The following is a 20,214-nucleotide window of genomic DNA, read 5'->3' as shown; positions in this document are numbered from 1 at the left end:
CTGGCAGTTAGCATTCCCCTTTAGGTACTTCCCCTATAGTAAATTCCCCCATGGGTAATACCCCCAATGCAGGCAATCTCCCTGTTTTAAACACCCCCTGTAGGCAATCCCCCTGTGGAGGCAGAGCAGGGAGACAATGGCTCTTTGCTGTCAGTCAGTGGGGTCGAATACCACCCTACCACTGGGCCAGCAATCCCCTGGTGATGTGCAGGGAGATAGCACATCACCAGGATGCAGATGTGGTGCACTACTGTGAGGCTCGACCGGTCACTTGCCAGTTGCTGAGGTGTGACTCCACCACAGTGGTGGTTGTTGGGAGTACAGCTCAGCCAGGTGTTAGGTTGTCGTGACACCAGTGCCAGTTGGGCACACAGGTATGCTGGCACACCTGCTTTTATATTACTGAGGCTGGCTATACCTTTTTCCCTGTGGTCGGTGACCTGCCGGGATGTGAGGGGGTCCCTTGGGCGCTTATCATGGTGGTCTGAAGTGGCGTTGTGACCCACCCGGACTATCGGTACCGCCACCCACAGAAAGGGGAAATGACCTGAGGAAGGTGCTGTTACTGTGTAGGTGTCCTGTTACAATAAATAAACTCTTCTTTACTGCAGGAATACTTGAAACAGTGGTATACAATAGACTTCAGACTTGACAAGAAACTTTGGACTTGACTGACAAGCTGAGAGCTTGAGATGTAGAATAGCCGTGCTGGCTTGGTTGCATGATGAGAAGGAAAGAAAGTGCAGAGAAGTAGAGAGGAGGATTCTATGGTCCGGTGGATTCCGTCGTACATGCAAAGAATTGACATGTCAATTCTTTTTGGTCGGACGGCAGAATCCGCCTGAATACAATGGAGCCTATGGGACGGCCAGATGATCAAGTGGGAGCGTGGGGGACGAGTGCACGGAATAAACCGGAGGTTATCCGTGCGCATTCCGTGGTGTGACCGGGCCCTATGTCAGTATAGTTCCTCATCCATCACTGCAAAATTCTACAATATTACAAATACTTTTCCCTATTATTTGTATGAAAGGTTTGCACTATTCATCATGATGGTTAAAAAAGATATCGCCTGTGCCTATGTAAGTTCTAATATTCTGAGAAATTGTCTTCATGACCACAAAATCACTTTGAGGGTACCTTTACACACAAACCAGATCCGCAGCGGATCCAGTGTCAGTTCATTTGTATGAGAATACATACTTGCAGCGGGATTAACAGTTAGCTGTGACCTTTGCAGCACAAACTCTCCCAGATGAATGTGAGTAGACTTTTTTTTTCTAGTTTGTAACATGGAGGAACAAGTCTAAAGCTTAGCTAAAACAGTATCTGAGGACCCAGCAATTGTATTATAAGTGCCCCCAGTGAATGTTACTAGAAAATGTAGTTTTTGTGTGCTAGTTTCTGCCCTAATAACATACACAATGTCACTCTCTCCAACATTTATAAGCTGTGAGGTATAAATTGTAGTTGAAATCTAAGCCATCTAAGCTAAATCTAAGCTAAATCTTAGCCAGCTAAGAACTTGTGTAGCTTGCCCAACCTGTCGCAGGGGCAGGATTTATCAGGAGGTGCACAAACCTGGCACGATCCTACACTGGTCAGGGTTTTGGTTATGAGTGGTGTGTGTAACATTTCCCTATTTCTCCATTCTGTTAGCAATTAAGTAACTTACAGTAGAACAGAAAAGGGTGTGAATACAAAAAATAAGGGTGTGAACATCAGCATTAGTGTGAACTCTCAAAGCCAGTAGTCTGCAGTATCATCAGACACCGACAAGCCTTCTCAACGTATAGAATGGGTCGCCAAAAATTTTCCATTAAAAGGTAATTTTGCTAACTAGTAATAGTAATTCAGATACAAATATCTGTCTATCCATCTATCTCATCTGTATTTGAGTGTAATCTATCTATCTATCTATCTATCTATCTATCTAATATCTATTTTGTGTAATATACCTATATAGAAGTAAAAAAAGTTATGTTGCATTGTCCAGTGTCTATCTACCATAAGGAGGACACAAAGCGAAATAACTACTGTAAAGAGGGCACAAAGGGAAATAACTACTGTAAGAAGGGCACAAAGGGGAAAAACTACTGTGAGGAGGGCACAAAGGGGAATAACTACTGTAAGGGGGGCACAAAGGGGAATAACTACTGTGAGGAGGGCACAGAGGGAGCTTCTTACTGTGTGGGGGTACTAAAGGGGACTAACTACAGTGAAGGGGGTAGAGAGAGACTACTATAAGGTCGGCACAAAGGGAGAAAACTACTGTGATAGAGTACAAAGGGGGCAAATTTCCGTGAAGAGCACACAAAATTTAAGTTCTGTAAGGCAACCTTTTTTTCCACCAGGGACCAGCTTCAGACAAGACCATTTTTTCATGGCCTGGGAGGGCAATGGTGGTGGTTTGGTCGTATAGGGGAAGGCTCATGAAGGGAGTTAGTGTTTAGCACTTACTGTATTGTGATGTTTATAATGTGAATGTAGGCAAAGTATTGCATCCCTCTGCAAACCAATGCCCCTAGTATTGTAGTTAACTTCAATGATGCCCCTGCTTATAATAATAATAATACATTTTTTTGTATAGCGCCAACAGATTCCGCAGCGCTTTTTTTTTTTCTATACATACAGTACAGAGGTACATAATACACAGTTAAATTGGAATAAATAAGAACATAAATAAAAACAAAAATACAAAGTATAAACAAGACCTGCTCGTTGGAGCTTACAGACTATAAATTTTCGTTGACACCAGGCATAAGTGCTATATTTGTCCATGGTCCAGCCATTGTACATAGTTAGAAATACAGGATAAGCCAGTAACAACGCCAATGTCTGATGCAAGTAAACATATAAAGTGCAGGAACCGTCAGAGATAGAGCAAGGGAGACAACAGAAGGAGGAAACCGTTTAGGGAATGTTATATAAGAGATGAGTCTTCAGGTCACGCTTGAAACTGTGAGTATTGGGTATGAGTCTGATGTGTTTGGGTAGGGCGTTCCAGAGAATTGGTGCAGCACGAGAGAAGTCTTGGAGGCGGGAATGAGATGTTCTGATTATGGAAGATGTTAAGGTTAGATCATTTGCAGAGCGCAGAGCACGGGAAGGATGATAGGTGGAGATGAGGGAAGAGATGTATGGAGGGGCAGAGTTGTGGAGGGTTTTATGGGTGAGGGTGAGGAGTTTGAAGTGAATTCTGGATTTAATGGGTAACCAGTGCAGTGACTGGCACAGAGGAGAGACGTCGGTATAGCGGCTGGAGAGGAAGATGAGTCTAGCTGCTGCGTTCAGGATAGACTGGAGAGGGGAGAGCTTAGAGAAAGGAAGACTGATTAATAGGGAGTTACAGTAGTCAAGACGGGAATGGATCAGGGCGACAGTCAGAGTCTGAGCGGTGTCAGTGGTGAGAAATGGGCGGATTCTGGAGATGTTTTTGAGATGAAGATGACAGGAGCGTGTAAGAGCTTGGATGTAGGGAGTGAAGGATAGGTCAGAGTCTAGCATAACCCCCAGACATCGAGCCTGATGCACAGGAGTTATGCTAGTACCACAGACTGAGAGGGAGATGTCTGCTTTAGGTTTGTTAGAGCGAGGAAATACAAGAAGTTCAGTTTTGGAGAGATTAAGTTTGAGAAACAGAGAGGTCATAGTGTTAGAGAGAGCGGATAGACAGTCACTGGTATTTTGCAGGAAGGCAGGGGAGATGTCGCGGGAGGAGGTGTATAGCTGGGTGTCATCAGCATAAAGGTGGTATTGGAAACCAAACCTGCTGATGGTCTGTCCGATGGGGGCTGTATAGAGGGAGAAGAGGAGGGGACCCAGGACTGACCCCTGGGGAACTCCGACATTAAGAGGTAGGGCACCGGAAGTAGAGCCAGAGAAGGATACGCTCAAGGAGTGGTCAGAGAGGTAGGAAGAGAACCAAGAGAGAGCAGAGTCCTTGAGGCCAAGAGAGCTGCTTATTGTAGTTAACCCCTGTGATGCCCCTAGTATTGCATTTAACCCCCCCCCCATGATGCCCCTAGTATTGCAGTTAACCCCCCCCCCCCCCATGATGCCCCTGGTATTGCAGTTAAAGGGGTTATCCAGCGCTATAAAAACATGGCCACTTTCCCCCTACTGTTGTCTCCAGTTTGGGTGGGGTTTTGAAACTCAGTTCCATTGAAGTAAATGGAGCTTAATTGCAAACCGCACCTGAACTGAAGACAACAGTAGGGGGAAAAGTGCCCATGTTTTTGTAGCGCTGGATAACCCCTTTAACCCCAATGATGCCACTAATATTGCAATTACCACCCATGAAGCCCCTATTATTGTAGTTAACTCCCCCATCCTGAGTACCCCTTGTATTGTATTTAACCCCCCCAACCCACAGCAGCTAAACAGGAGTGAAGACGCTGCACGCTGATCTGGCAGCCATACATCTAAAGCCGATACAGCTCTATCCGATAGCAGCGGTCTCCAATGCGGAGCGGAGGATCCTCCGGCGCACTACAAGCCACACAGTATCCACGATACGGCTGAGATAACATCAATCCGGTGAGAGGCGTACCACGCCAACCCTTTTTTCAGCACTATTGCACTTTTAAGGAGCTATCGATACCTCCAAATTTCATCATTGCTATATCAACTCTAATAGACATTGTGGAACATTAACGCATCGTGTGAATATATGCTCATCTTCTAAGTTTAACACAGGTATATACCTAGTGGTTCCAACAATTCATGGTCTTTTAATTATGGGCTTTTTAACAATTTTTTAACTACATTGATTACAACATTTTTATGTGTGTATGTTTGTGTATATATATATATATATATATACACTCTTATGGTGTTGATTAAAACTGTTTATTCATTGAAGCAAGTACTCTAGAGGATTAGTTACCATTTTTCTTTTATATTAATGGAGTACTTCAGTTTAGTCGTACTTTGCTTCACTGCAAATGAACCGACAACTTCTCTGGAACGTCCTAACTAGTAAGGATTGTCACCCCTGACGTAGACAAGGGTTTTCCCCTTTGAAGTAGTTATCCCACCTTTAGGCTTTATCACTGCATAAGTAGGCTTTGTAGAAATACTGGAGAATAATCACTGGAGCATAGTGTCCCTGTCAGTGGACCTGGCCTCTAGGCCAGGACCTGGAGTAAACATCATCAGGAACGCAACTCTTTCTGTACACTCTCTGTATACTGACTAATCTAGAACCCCCTCACTAGGAACCTTCAGGAAGTTTTATAGTAGTGGACATGTAAGAAATGTAATTGTATAAAACAGTTAGCAACCTCCAGCGAATGACCCCATTTTAGAGCCTATGCCCCTTATTTTGGTGGCATAGTTCACCAGAGAACCAAAACTTATATAACCCGTAAATACAAAGTAGCCTTACCCTTTTATAACTTTTATAATCCAGTATGCCCGCCAGAGATAGTGTAGGTCCTTATTTTATGCTGATGTCACAACTCTATGGGGGACATTTAGTAAGTCCAGCGTTTTTTGTACTGGGCTTAAAAATGTCCCCACAGCGCCGATGCTCTATGGATTTATGTAGAGGCGCAATGCCTTGTTTAGGCAGAGCACTGGAGACGGGACACTCCTATCATCAGTTTGCTAGTCAACACCATCCTCCACACCCAGAACTCAAGGCCTGCACCACTGCTGCTGAAATTCCACACCCAAATCATCCGAGGACCCCCCCCGGACTCAAAGCCAGCTCTGAAGACACCATGGCCACATCATGACATACTACTGGCCCAGGAGAGGGACAGTGTCTTAGTGTAGCTGCAGCTTAGTGTCAGTCTGGCTGCAGCCCTCTCCTTCTTCCAGTACTGGAGCTCACAGACAAGTGTTCAGATGAGGCCCCTCCCCCATCCCAGGTTACAATGCCATAAAGTTATGGGGTTAGGATGTTTGCGTACTACTAGGATGTTTTGACTCCTGAGCGAGGCATACTTCAGCTGATTTGTGATCCATTTTTGTTGTATGTTATGGGGCAGCCATCTTGCCTAAGCAGCATTTAGTAATATATTTTATAGTAATACCCACAGACAATAATAGACAGGACATGTCTTATTGATATGAATGGGAAACACTATTGGGCATACTCTGTGACCTTTAAAGAGCTCATTCCACAGGGAAGAGAAGGCTGAGCAATGAGCTTCATCTATTAGAATCTCTACTGATGTGACACTTACTGCAATGCTCTACAGATCATCTGATGTCAGCCTCCTTCTCATCAACACAGACAAAACAGTCTCAGTTTAACCCTTTCACGACCTGGGATCATTGATGCCTCAATGCCCAGGTCCTGATTTGACATCAGCTTATGGGATCATAATGATCCCATAAGCTGATGTCCCTCGCTCTGCCCCCTCTCCTATGTCCCCTGCCGCTGTCATAATCTTGTGACAGCAACAGGGGAGAGAGGAGAGGGGGCAGAGCGCCCGGCGTGCGTCCTGCCTTGCCTCCTGACCCCCGCCGGCCTCCGCAGCTGAGCTGTGGCTTTGGGTTTCTATGGCTACCATCTGGGCTCTGCGATCAATTCTCAGAGCCCCGATGCACACCGGAGAGACAATTCTTCCTCTGTAGAGGGAAAATTGTCTCTCCGGAGCCCTATAGATACTGCGGTCTTGCTAACCACAGTATCTATAGGGTTAACTCTCAGCACCGGAGCTCCTACGCCTGTGTCATCCTGTGCAGTAAATTAACGTCGCTGCAGAACCAGGCATAGGCAGCAGCGACGTTTTACTGTGCAGCGGCGGGAGGAGGTTAATTTTAGGATTAGTAGTTAGTATGTAAACTGGAAGATTTTTAGGATTACTTTATATTATAAATAGAAATATATCACCAAAAATTTTGAAAAAATATGTTTCACATGAAAACTGAGAGCAGTATACAGAACATTTTGCAGGATGTCCCCTCCACTGTGTGAAGATGTCTCATGAATCGTAGCAGTGGAGTCATCTCTCCATGTGTGATACTATACAAAGCTTCCTCTTCCCATTAGGAATTTTTTAGTAGACTGTTTTGGTTTTTTCACCTTCCACTGACTTGTCATCAGTTCAGCGCAAAATAAGAAAGCAACCAATTTCCTAAGTACAATGATCTTAGGAAGATCATGACTTGTCCAAGTAACAATCTCTAAGGGCCCTATTACATGGAGCGATAATCTACTGAATTAGGCCAATTTAGCAGATCAACGATCATTTACTTAGGTGATCGGGCCATGAAATAGGGCCTTTAGGAGTGGTCTTGATGGCTTATTGGCCATCTTATATGGCACTGTATTTTCTCTCTCTTATTGAGATGAGAGGGGGCCCCATAGTAAAGGTTGAAAGGGCCCCATAGCAGGTTCATAGTCTGTATCTAACTTGCATATGTCCTTGTTCTCTTATTTATCTAAATTGTATAGATGTTTCTTATTCCATGATGTTCCATCCTTTTTCCAGATCACCATGTTGGCAGAACTTTCAGAAGATTTACTTAAGAGTACGGGACTGGTTTCGGGAGCTCTCAGCTGCATGTTCTAATCCAGTTCCCAAAGATTGGAAGCAAACCCTATTACTTTGTATTTTGTGTTCTGTCTTTTCATCCATTGTTGGAGCTTTACTCTACATATGGTTATCTCAGTCCTTACAGTATGAGCCATTCTTCACCTTCATCTTGGCCCTAAGTACAGCCATTGTTATATGCATTGTCCTTGTTCTCATCCACCCAATTCGTTGCATCTTGACCATGATCATCCCAACCCTAGGAACCAAGCAAGGTCGCCGACTGCTGTTGTCCACCTGCTTTATGGTCATGGCTATTAAAATCCTCCCGAATATATTTAGAAACCTCAAGAATATTTTCCATATCATGACATGCATTTCCCAACACACTGCAAAAAAGATCTTGGATTCCACTGGCACCTTCCAAAATATGATGTATCAATTGAAGGAAAATATTAAAAAGACCACAGATGTGATGTCAAATATTCAGGGGAAGCCTCATCTGGAGGTGGACTTTTTAGCGAATATAGATACTGCAGCGATTACAAATCAAATATCTAACATAACCAATAACATGAAGAAGGAGTTTGAGACTGTAGAATTACAATTTAAGGACCTCACCCTTCTGTCAAATAGGGTTTTTGCTGGCTGTTTTATCTTGTACGTGCTTTTTAGCTCCACCTGGTACTTAAGAAACTATCTGACTGACATTAGATTTGACAACAAATATATTACAAGCCAACTGGTGGAGATGGCCCAGAAATATAATATTACAGATCTCAGTAAAGGCTCCTCACTAGGGTTAATAAAGGCAACAGGATTCAAGATGTCAGGAAAAGAGTTTGGATCCATCTTGTTTCGTCTTCTGGTCATCTTGGTCTATGTCCTACTTTCTGCGCTTATCATAGGCATGGACCAAATTGTCTACCAACTTGCCATAGAGATTATCAAATGGGTGGAAAATATGCCAGCTATGCATGCGACTTTTTCTATTTCTTATCAAGCATATGTAAGTATCAGTGATGGTGGTGGGTAATCTAAGGGATATATTTATATATTGTAATGCAGGATCAGGTGGCACAATCCAGTGTGAAGTGTTTGTTCCCATTTTCAGCTGGGATGAAAGCACTAGCATTAATATGTAGCACCATGACTGCAGGATCAGACTACACATAATCTGTTTATAGTCTGTAACTAGGGAGACATGTATGCTTGAATAGGACCTGTAGGAATTTTTAAAATGAAAACTAGAGAGTCAATACATTTGGCATGAGTCAAATTCATTCCGAATTTCCCGATCTCCCAAAAATTTGTTGATTCAGGAAATCAAAAACTTTTGATTCTCTTACAATTGTTGCTATTATTAGCCCTACACAACCACCAGACTATTCTTAACGGGAAACCTCATATGTCCCCATTGTGCACAGGGCGCTGAAGATGAAGGTAATTTTGTTACCTTTATCCTCTATGCTGTTTTTAGCACTTTGATCCACATGCTAAGGGCCCTATTCCACAGTAACGATAATCGGCCGGATCGGCCCCATTTGGCCCGATTCGGCCGATTATCGTTCGGTGAAATAGAGAGAACGATCAGCCGATGAACGTGTCATTGGCTCATCGTTCATTTAGGGCCAGACCTAAAATCATCGTTCCCCCACCGCGCATCGCTACGGTTGAATAGCGGTTTGCGGCGGGTGACCGACTATTTCAGAAGCGCAGCATCATACATTACCTGTTAGGTCTTCTCCTCCGCGCTGTCTTCCGCGGGTCCCGCGCGCTCTATCTTCCGAATGGCCGGTCAGCTGACGGAGCGCTCGCCCAATCACAGGCCGGGACCGCCGCGGCCTGTGATTGGCTGAGTGTGGCCTGTCAGCTGACCGGCGATTCTGAAGATAGAGCGCGCGGGACCCGGGGATGAAGACAGCGCGTAGGAGAAGACCTAACAGGTAATGTTTGATGCTGCAAGGGCTGCAAGGACATCGGTAACGATGTCCTTGCAGCCCTCGCTCAACGATCATCGGGCCGTGGAATAGGCCCAGTAAACGAGCAGCGATCTAGCAGATCACCGCTCGTTTACATCGTTGATCGGGCCCTCCTCGGCCCGTGGAATAGGACCCCAATAAGCGTTTTGGTGCACTGGGGTGGAGCTACTACTCCTTTACTATTATAGGATTTTATCTAGTGTCTGATTATCCTATTGTTCTTATAATGTGTTCTTTATCTACAGGTCACTCCAGGAGACGCAATCAACACAATTACTGTAAGACACCAACTGAAGATAATCTTCCTTGGTCACTGTAGACAACCCACAAATCCTCCATAGCCCCCCCCATCCCCCACAGCATAGTCATATTGTCACTATTTTGTTGAAGGAGTTCCCAGACAATAAGCTGACCATGGGCCTCCAGCCATTACCTGTAATATGTAAGGGAATATGGTAACAAGTGTCCGGGTCTACGTAATGCCCCTGAAAGACAATTAAAAGTTCATATTAACAGGATATCTATGTTATACACTGATCTGGATGGCAGAACAGGGTCCTAAATGGGATACTTCCATCTAGTGATTCTGAACTTTTTTATCAATCACAGTCTCCTAATGTTCTACTGGTTTTTGATTATTGTAATGTTCTGATCATGTGTTCTTTCCCTGCAGGGTACTATTGGACATGTTGGTACAGGAATCGACGTAGCTACTGTAAGACACCCACTGTACATAATCTTCCATGGCCTCTGTAGACAAGTCTTCCAGATAATCTCCCCACCCCGTCACTGAATTAATTATTAATATCTATTGAGTTAATGGTGTCTCAGATAAGCTGACTATGGACCTTCAGCACGTAGCTGTAATCTGTGGCAACAAGTGTTCAGATTCCCATACTGCCCCTAGAGGAGAAATGAAGTATTGCAAAGTTCTTATTGATTGGCTATCTATTAGGGATGGTCCGAACCTGGTTCGGTTCGGGTTCGTACGAACCCAAACCCTCGGCAATGATTCCCACTGTCTACCCCCTCCGTGGAGAGGCTGTATCCCAGTTTTCCAGGCGGTCCTCCCGCTGTATCCACCCGTTGCACGGTGCTGGCAGACAGCGGGAATCTGATGCCGAGAGTTCAGGTTCATACAAACCCGAATCTCAGCAGGTTCGGACCATCCCTACTATCTATCTTATACACAGGCCCCCTCTAGTAACTCTCTGATCCGGATAACAGATAAGGGTCCAGCATCTACTGATGCTTGTTTTTTTATTATAATATTATAATGATAATATAATATATAATGTTCTGACCATGTGTTCTTTTTCGGCAGGGTGCTGTTGGGCAAGGAATCAACGCAGTTGGTGTAAGACACCTGATGGACATGATCTCTTTCCCTGACCACAGTAGACCCCCCAGCCCCCCAAGTCTTCCAGATCCTAAGTCACTGCATTAATTATCATATATCGTGTTAACGGAGGACCCAGACATTAAGCTGACCATGGACCTCCAGCAATTAGCTGTAATATGTAGGAAAATATGACAAAAAAACATCCTGTTTCCCATAGTGCTCCTGGAGGAGAAATGATGAATTGCAAAGTTCATGTTGATAGGCAATCTATGTTATACACTGACACTTTCTGTATAGTTACTCTCTGCTCATGGTAACAAGCTGGGGCCCTAAATGGGATACTCCTGTCTAGTGATTCTGAACTCTTTTTACATTCACATTCTGTTATTATGCTACTGATGCTTGGTTATGATAATGTTCTGATCATGTGTTTTCTTTCTGCAGAATGCTTTCGGACAAGGAATCAACACTATTGGTGTAAGACACCTTCTGGATATGATATGTTATACGCTTGGGTCAAAGGGATACTAGTTCTCCTTATGAAAAGTCTGTCATAAAGACATGTGGAGACTTAAAGGGGTTATCCAGTGAAAATTTTTATTTCAGATCAACTGGTTTCAGAAAGTTATATAGATTTGTAATTTACTTCTATTTAAAAATCTCATTTCTTCCTGTGGTGAAGCCGGGGAGAGTGGTGAACCCCGGCATAGAGATACGGCCGGTCACTTGTCACATGGTTCAGCGTGACGCCAGTGCTATGCTTGTTGGCCGAGATATAGCCTAGCCCGGTGATGGTAATCTGTCGTGACGCCAGTGCCAATTAGGCACACAGGTATGGTGGCACACCTGCTTTTAGTTTAATGGGTTGGCTATACCTGGTTTGCCCTGTGGTCAGTGACCTGCCGGGCTGTTACTGGGTCCCTTGGGTACTTATCACGGTGGTCCGGAGTGGAGTAGTGACCCACCCGGACTAGTGGTACTGCTACCCACAGAAAGGGGAGATGACCCAAGGAATGTGAGTGTGCTGTGCCGGTGCTTGACAAGGAATCACAGAGTCTCTTTATCATAAATATAATCTGGTTTACTCTTGAAATGTGCAGTAGGTCATACAGCTTTACTTTTATACGATAAGTGGTAGTTGATAAGTCACTTAATACTGCAGAGTTCAGATCTGCACTGAGAGTAGAAAAAAAGGATGTTGAGAGAGTCCCAACCCAACTAGTACTGTGCTCTGCCAGGACTTTGGAGGTAGAAATAGAATAATACTTGAAAGTAGAGAGATTACTTGTGCCTGTGTTTTGACTCTTTGGTCGTTGCACCATCTTTTGCCCTACCAGTGTTGGGGGTCCCGTCCTAGTGGGAGACACAAGCCCCAGACCTTGTTACCTTGGATGAGAGGAATGCTGAGTGTTCCCTGCTTACATCCACGCCGAGAGATAGAGTTCATAGGCTTCCAACAACTTTGCTCTATCTGGATCAGTTCCTTCACTTGTATACTGATACTAAGTGCGATAGAGGTACAGCAGCGGCAACTCACCAAGTAGTGATCAAAGTTGCTTTATTTTAAGGTCGAGTGCAGACATAAAAACGCATTCCACAACAAAGAACAGGAGCTACGATCGTTTCACACAATCAGTGCATCATCTGGCTCACAATTAGTAGGTCATCATGGCCCTGCTTATATAACGTCAGCAGAGCTCATGAATATGTAAATGTTCACAACACAGAAACAAGATAAAAGTCTCAAAAACATCACATAAAAACAATATGCAAGATGATACAATAATTACAAGTGCAATACAATAAGTAATTTCTTAAGAATACACTCACCTCATTCCTATCGTTGAGTCTGAGCGCATTCAACGCTCCAGTGCGGATAATCCAGGCTGCCTCTTTTCTCATTAACTTCTTGTGGCGATCTCCCCCTTTCTTCGGTACTGGTACTGTCTCCTGCCCTACAAATTAAAGGACTGAAGGATCACTATTATGTATTTCTCTAACATGAGATATCAGTCTGGGGGCTCCTACTCCTGATTTTATTAAGTAGAGGTGTTCCCTAAACCTTGTATGCAAAAAACGTACCGTTTTGCAGATGTAAAAACATCCGCATCTGCAGGTAATAGCATATACTAGGAACTTGGATTTACAGGTTAGGAATTGTCTAATCTCCCACGTGACTCCTATTTGTACCACCTTGCGTTCTGAATTAAATTTACAATGTGAACAGTGCCCACACCTATCCTTGCCCTGAGGTTTTGTGACAGTCAAGTTTTTTCTGAAGATATACTGCCTAAATTAGTTTGATTCAGTGTTTCACCTAAAGTATTAGTACGTCTATAGGCAAACAAAGGTGGTTTTTCTGCCTTTTCTCCTAAATCAGGGTCATTTTTAAGCAGATGCCAGTGGCGTGTGTGTGTGTGTGTGGGGGGGGGGGTGATATCTGTTATAATGCAGGAGTGCATTAGTGGCCGTAGCCTTTCTGAAGCCAGATGTGGCAATTTTATGGTCTAAAATCTCCACCCTCACGTCAAGAAAGTCTAATACCTTACCACCAAAAATGTAAGTGAACTGCATATTCATTTTTTCACCAGCATTCAGGTAATCTACAAAAGCTACAAATTGCTCCTGTGTTCCTGACCAAATGACAAAAATGTCGTCCATGAATCTAAAAAAGATTACGATGTACCTTGAGAACAAGTTATTCGGAGTGAAAATGTACCTTTTCTCAAAAATCGCCAAAAAAAGATTGGCTTATGAGCATGCAACCGGAGTACCCATTGCCACTCCGGACACTTGTCTGTACCATTTCCCTCAAATGTAAAGGCATTTTGTGCTAGAATGAAGTGTAGTGCTTCACCTACAAAATGGTAAACGCATCCGTTTTTTCTGTTTCACAGAGCACTTTCAAGACCGTCTGTACACCCGCATCCTGTGGGATGTGGGTGTAGAGACTTTCCACGTCAATGGAAGCTAGGGGATAACCCTCCAGCCACTACACATCACCTAGGGCTCTTAAAAATTCACCTGTGTCTTTTAAATATCTATACTTCACAATACAGGGCGCAAAAGCCAATCAATGTACTCTGAAAAACCCCCGGTCACTGAGCCGATCCCCGCCACGATCGGGCGACCAGCAGGTCAGCTCAGATACTTGTGTACTTTTGGGAGGAAGTACCATGATGGCTTTCTGGGGAAAGAAGGTAACAATTTTTTCGCAATACGCTTAGGTATCGTTCCTACCTCAACATGTTTTCATAGTAGGGATTGCAATTGGCCCAGGAATTTTTGAGTGGGATCTTCAGATAAGACCAAATACACATTGGAATAGCTTAGAAGCCTGTTTGCTTCTTCGAGGTAATATTGTTTGCTCATGAGCACAATATTACCTCCTTTATCAGCTTTTTTGCACACAATATTGGACTGATTCCTGAGCCAATTTAATGCCTTCTGTTCCCCTGAAGTCAGCTTCGGTTTTTCAGTAGGGTAAATTACCGTACGTACATCCTGTACTACCATAGTGGAGAATGTTTATAAAACACCTCCTGGTTGGAGTGGTGGACAAAAGGCAGATTTATTTCCCCTAATAAATTCCTGTCCATCCGTGTTTGACTCCACATGAATGACCTCCTCCCCCACTAAACTAGACAGCAATGCAGCCCCTTCTCTCACATCATCAGGAATGTCCATAAATGCACTGAATCCCAAAGGACCACACTGGTATTTACCCACTTTTTTTTAGGGGCAGGCTGGATATTTATCTTGTGTCTGTGTTATGAACATTTACATATTCATGAGCTCTGCTGATGTTATATCAGCAGGACCATGATGACCTACTAAGGCTAGGTTCACACTGCGTTTTTGCAATCCGTTTTTTTCATCCGTTTTTTGCAAAAAACGGATGAAAAACGGATGGAAAAAACGGATGCATTAGTGTGCATCCGTTTTGATCCATTTTTCCATTGACTTCCATTGTAAAAAAAATGGATCAAAATGGATCCGTAAAAAAAAAACCGCATCCGTTTTGATCCGTTTTTTTTACAATGAAAGCCAAGGGAAAATGGATGAAAACGGATGCACACACATGCATCTGTTTTTTTCATCCGTTTTTTGCAAAAAACGGATGAAAAAAATGGATTGCAAAAGCATAGTGTGAACCTAGCCTTATTGTCAGCCAGATAATGCACTGATTGTGTAAAACGATCGTAGCTCCTGTTTTTTGTTGTGGAATACGTTTTTATGTCTGCACTTGACCTGAAAATAAAGCAACTTTGATCACTACTTGGTGAGTTGCCGCTGCTGTACCTCTATCGCACTTGGATTGTGATACGGAGTACCCACTATGTGACTTCTTATGACTAAAATGCATACCGATACTGTACTGCACTGTGTCTCTCCTGATCCACGGCATAGGTTGGGGTGATCTCCGACTTGTCCTCTCTAGTGTATGTTTAACACTGTATAGTGTTGAGAAGAGTTACTTGAGAAGAAAATACAGGGAGCGTGTTAGCTAGTGTCCTTCCCATGCAGAATCCAGGGACAAAAAAAACCTTACACTTCCTCTACTCCTGGGAATTCCTACCTACAGCATATCTAAGGTGTTATGTGAGTGGGTGAGGAGTGCGTATGTAGAAGCAAAGAGAGATAGGATAGGATAAGAGAAGAAAGAACTCTCATTGGTGTGCAGACCCATGTCGTACATAAACAAATAATAACCCTTTGGATACTACAGCGTGCAATGGTTAGGTATGCATGCTTATAAAAGCGACATCTTGTGGTAAAGCTCTGGTACTACTAGATTACCACTGTATCTTAAAAGTAAAGGCTTTTGCGAAGGGTTTAACCAATAGCAACACCCATGGTGGGACACCAAATTCCCATACTTATCAGCTGCTGTATGTCCTGAAGGAAATGTTGTTTTTTTTATAGTCTGACACACTGCTCTCTGCTGCCACCCTAGTCCGAGACAGGAACTGTCCAGAGCAGCAGCAAATTCCCATAGAAAACCTTTCCTGCTCTGACCAGTTCCTGTCTTGAAAAGAGGTGGCAGCAGAGAGCACCGTGTCAGGCGGGAAAGAATACACCACTTTCTGGCAGGACATACATATGGGAAAACTTGAGATTTTTAAATAGAAGTAAAATAAAAAATCTATATAACTTTCTGAATCCAGTTGATTTGAAAGAAAATGATTTTCGCTGGATAACCCCTTTAAGGGACATTTCTGCTCCACTAGGAATTCTGGGAAAAAGGATATGCAAAAAAGCTCTAACACCATCTAGGCAAATTGGCATCTCTTTAGGTCAGTTTCACTCCATCTAGGATTCTTAGAAAATTGACTGGGGAAATATGCCTAGTCACATATCTCTCCAAAAAGAAAGACTGCCCATCTGCAGACAGCGGTTTTGGGGTTCTCAACCCTTAATTAGTGCAAAACAGGGTGTTGGCTGGGTAGTAAGGGGTCTGCAGATGGGGAGTCTTTTCTTTTGGAGAGATTGTTGACTTGGCATGTATTTTCCTTGTCAATATTCTAAGACTCCCAGATGGAGTAAAACACTGATTTGAAGGGATGCCACTTTACCTAAGTGGTGTAACAGCTATTTTGCATATCCTTTCTTCCCAGAATTTCAGTGAAGCAGGAATGGACATTTATGAAGACCAGCGTACTCGTATGCCGTTCTTAAATAAGGCCCCAAACCCAATTGCCCCACCAAGAGACGACCTGCGTCTGCCGTATATTAAATAGGATACTCTCATCTAGCAATTCTGAACCCTTTTATATTCACATTCTCCTATTATTCTACATATTCTACTTGATTGTCATAATGATGGGTTTGTTCTGATATATTTATATATATATATTTTTTTTTTGCAGGGCTTATTTGGAAATAAGAATGTAATCCCCAAAGTTGATGTAAGTTTACTGCTGGACATGATCTCTTTCCCTGACCACTGCAGACAACGCATGAGTTCTCCAGATCCCTCCGTCACTACAATTATTATTGTCATCTATTCTCTATTGTTTAAACAATAAGTTGACCATGGACCTCCAGTAAATAACTGTAATCGGAGGGGAAATATGGCAACAAGGGTCAAGTTTCCTGTAGTGCTCCTGCAGGAGAAATTAAAGGAGAAGTCCAGTGAAAATTTTTATTAAAGTATTGTATTGCCCCCCTAAAAGTTATACAAATCACCAATATACACTTAGTACGGAAAATGCTTATAAAGTGCTTTTTTCCCTGCACTTACTACTGCATCAAGGCTTCACTTCCTGGATAACATGGTGATGTCACAACCCGACTCCCAGAGCTGTGCAGGCTGTGGCTGCTGGAGAAGATGATGGCAGGGGGACACTGAGGGAAACAGGGCACTGGAGGGACACTGAGCATCCCCCTGCCATCATCCTCTCCAGCAGCCACAGCCCGCAACAGCTCTGGGTCGTGACATCACCATTTTATCCAGGAAGTGAAGCCTTGATGCAGTAGTAAGTGCAGGGAAAAAAGCACTTTGTAAGCATTTTCCCGTAATAAGTGTATATTGGTGATTTGTATAACTATTGTGGGGTAATACAAAACTTTAATAAATTTTTTTGCCGGACTTCTCCGGCAAAAGTATTGCAAGGTTCATATTGATAGATTATCTATGTTAAGCACTGGCAGTTGTTTAGTTAAGGCTGTATTACAAGGTCTGATAATCTGGGGTAATCGAGCGCCGACCTGTCAGCTCAGCAAAGAGCAGAGAAAGGGGCCGCCCATTGAAGTCAGCGGCGGTCTTCTGCCATCACACCTATTACATGAAGCCACATGCAGCAGATCATCGGTGCACAAATTGTGCTCTTTCAAGATGTTGACAGACCACGATCAGCTGACATCATGCATGTCAGCTGATTGTGGCCTTTCAACATTTGCTATTACACTATCAGCTATCAGCCTGAACGGCTAGTAATTGATCAAGTAAAGCCCCTATTACACGGGGCAATTCAGAGGAGCAAGCCAGCGCCAACCTGTCAGGTCAGCACTCAATTGCTCCTTGTTCCCCGCTCTCCCCAGTAGTATATAGCCCCCTGTTGCTCCCCCAGTAGTATATAGCCCCCCTGTGTGCTCACCCCCTGTAGTATATAGCCCCCTGTGCGCTGTCCCCCAGTAGTATATAGCCCCCTTTGAGCTCCCCCCAGTAGTATATAGCCCCCCTGTGCGCTCTCCCCCAGTAGTATATAGCCCCCCTGTGTGCTCCCCCAGTAGTATATAGCCCCCCTGTGCTCTCCCCCTGTAGTATATAGCCCCCCCTGTGTGCTCTCCCCCTGTAATATATAGCCCCCCTGTAAGCTCTCCCCAGTAGTAAATAGCCCCCCTGTGCGCTCTCCCCCAGTAGTACATAGCCCCCTGTGCGCTCCCCCCTGTAGTATATAGCCCCCCCAGTAGTATATAGCCCCCCCTGTGCGCTCTCCCCTTATAGATGGCCCCCAGACAAAAAAAAAGAAAAAAACCACAACTCACCTAGCACCTTGTTCCCCGCTGCGGCTATCTTCTTCTTTTCTCCTGTCGGTCCGGCCCCCGGCTGATATGCGCTATCTGGGGATGTCCCGGGAATTCCCCAGCTGAGCGCGAGCCAGTGACCTCAGTGTACGCCGCCGGCCTGAACTTCCCGGAAGTATAGGCCGGCGCCATACACTGAGGTCTTTGGTGCGCGCTCTGCTGGGGAATCCCTGGGACGTCCCCAGAGAGCGCATATCAGCCGGGGGCCGGACCGACACTGTCCCCAGCCCCACAGGTGTACTGAAATCTAAGGACAGTACGCCTATGGGGCGGGAGGCATTGCGGTGGGGAGCGGGACCTCCTAATCCGGTCCGGGGCAGTTAGGAGGTCTGACCAGGTCTCCGGACAGCTGGCCGTGGTCCGCCAGTTGAGGACCCCTGCCATAAAAGATAATGGCGCTGCTATCACACGGCGCAATGGCAGCAGATCGCTGCTATCTAGATTGTTGGTCTTTCAATATGTTGAAAGACACTGAAAGACAACAATCAGCCGATATCGTGCATGTCGGCTGATTGTTGTCTTCTACTACACGATACGATTATCGGCCGTGACGACTGATATTGGCCGAATACAGTCGATAATCGCTTTGTGTAACAGGGCCTTAAGACAGATAAACGTTCAGTGTAAAAGGGCCTGTTCTATCTCATCTGGATAACAAAAGGGTCCTAAATGGGATATTCCCGTCTACCGATTCTGAACCCTTTATTTATTCACATTCTCCTATTATTCTACTGGTGCTTGATTAACATTATGATGGCTTTGTTCTGAGTATGTTTTCTTTTTCTGCAGGTCTCTACTGGAAGTCTTGCTAATGAAATCAACAAAGTTAATGTAAGACATTTTCAGGTTCGAACTCGAACCATTTCATTTAATATGGTTCAAATTCAAACGAACCTGAAAATTCCTGCTGTTCGATCATATCTAGACATGACCTTCTTACCTGACTGCTACAGACAACCCACAAGTCCTCCAGATCCCTCTGTCACTGTTAACAATAATTAAGATAATAATTAAGATATCTATTGTGTTGGAGTCCCCAGACAATAAGCTGATCATGGGCCCCCAGCAATTAGCTGTAATATGTGGGGGGATATGGTAAGAGATGTCCAGTTTTCTGTAGTGCCCCTGCAGGAGGAATGAAGTACTGCAAAGTTCATATTGATAGGAAATGTCATACACTGACCCCTTCTGTTTAGTTACTCTCTGATATGGATTACAGATAAGGGTCCTATATAGAATACTCCTGTCTAGTGATTCTGAACTCTTTTTTTTTATCTTCATATTTCCCTATTATTCTACTGGTGCTTGATAATGACTGGTCTGTTCTGATCATGTGTTCTTTTTCTGCAGTTCGCCCCTAAAACAGAAATTACCAAAATTGATAGAAAATTCCCGCTGGATTTGAGCTTTTTCTCTGTCGACTGTAAAGAGTCCGCAAGTCCTCCGGATCCCTCTGTCACTACATTAATTATTGTCCTCTATTGCATCTTGTTTGTTGTGGTGTTTTTGGAAACGTACGCTCAACGCTTGTGCCGCAAGATCTCCGCCAAATTCTATCAGGCAAGAGAGGAAGAAAGAATTCTATATTTATGTAACCAGATACGAAATGACTCCTAGGGGTGATTTATCTATTGCAGATCAGAGAAAACGTGGCAGTCTACAAAGCAAACTTTAACTTAATTCTTACTGTCATATTACAGCTACTATAAAGGGGAACTCTCAGCAGGTTAGAAGAATCTAACCTGCTGATATGTCCCTATTGCACAGAAGACGGGGAGGAGGAAGGTATGTCTCTTACCTTCCTCCTTGGCACTGTTTTGGTGCAATTAGTCGTGTGGTCTGTGGTCTGGTGAGACCATTAGGAGCACTG

General features: G+C 44.0%; 1 protein-coding gene across 1 annotated transcript; it reads left to right on the top strand.

Annotated features, from left to right (window-relative positions):
* The first annotated feature begins 1,759 nt into the window (after window positions 1–1,759).
* On the top strand, window positions 1,760–20,078 carry LOC138772416 (osteoclast stimulatory transmembrane protein-like). The gene is made up of 9 exons (XM_069952797.1): window positions 1,760–1,826; window positions 7,449–8,499; window positions 9,718–9,750; window positions 10,146–10,187; window positions 10,797–10,829; window positions 11,259–11,291; window positions 16,685–16,723; window positions 19,134–19,175; window positions 19,695–20,078. Exons 1-9 carry the CDS (start codon window positions 1,798–1,800, stop codon window positions 19,959–19,961), a joined length of 1,569 nt encoding a protein of 522 aa, XP_069808898.1. The 5' UTR covers window positions 1,760–1,797; the 3' UTR covers window positions 19,962–20,078.
* Window positions 20,079–20,214: the final 136 nt, after the last annotated feature.

This window comes from Dendropsophus ebraccatus, chromosome 14 (assembly GCF_027789765.1).
Source record: "Dendropsophus ebraccatus isolate aDenEbr1 chromosome 14, aDenEbr1.pat, whole genome shotgun sequence".
Taxonomy (NCBI): domain Eukaryota; kingdom Metazoa; phylum Chordata; class Amphibia; order Anura; family Hylidae; genus Dendropsophus; species Dendropsophus ebraccatus.
This window is presented reverse-complemented; position numbering and strand designations above follow the sequence as displayed.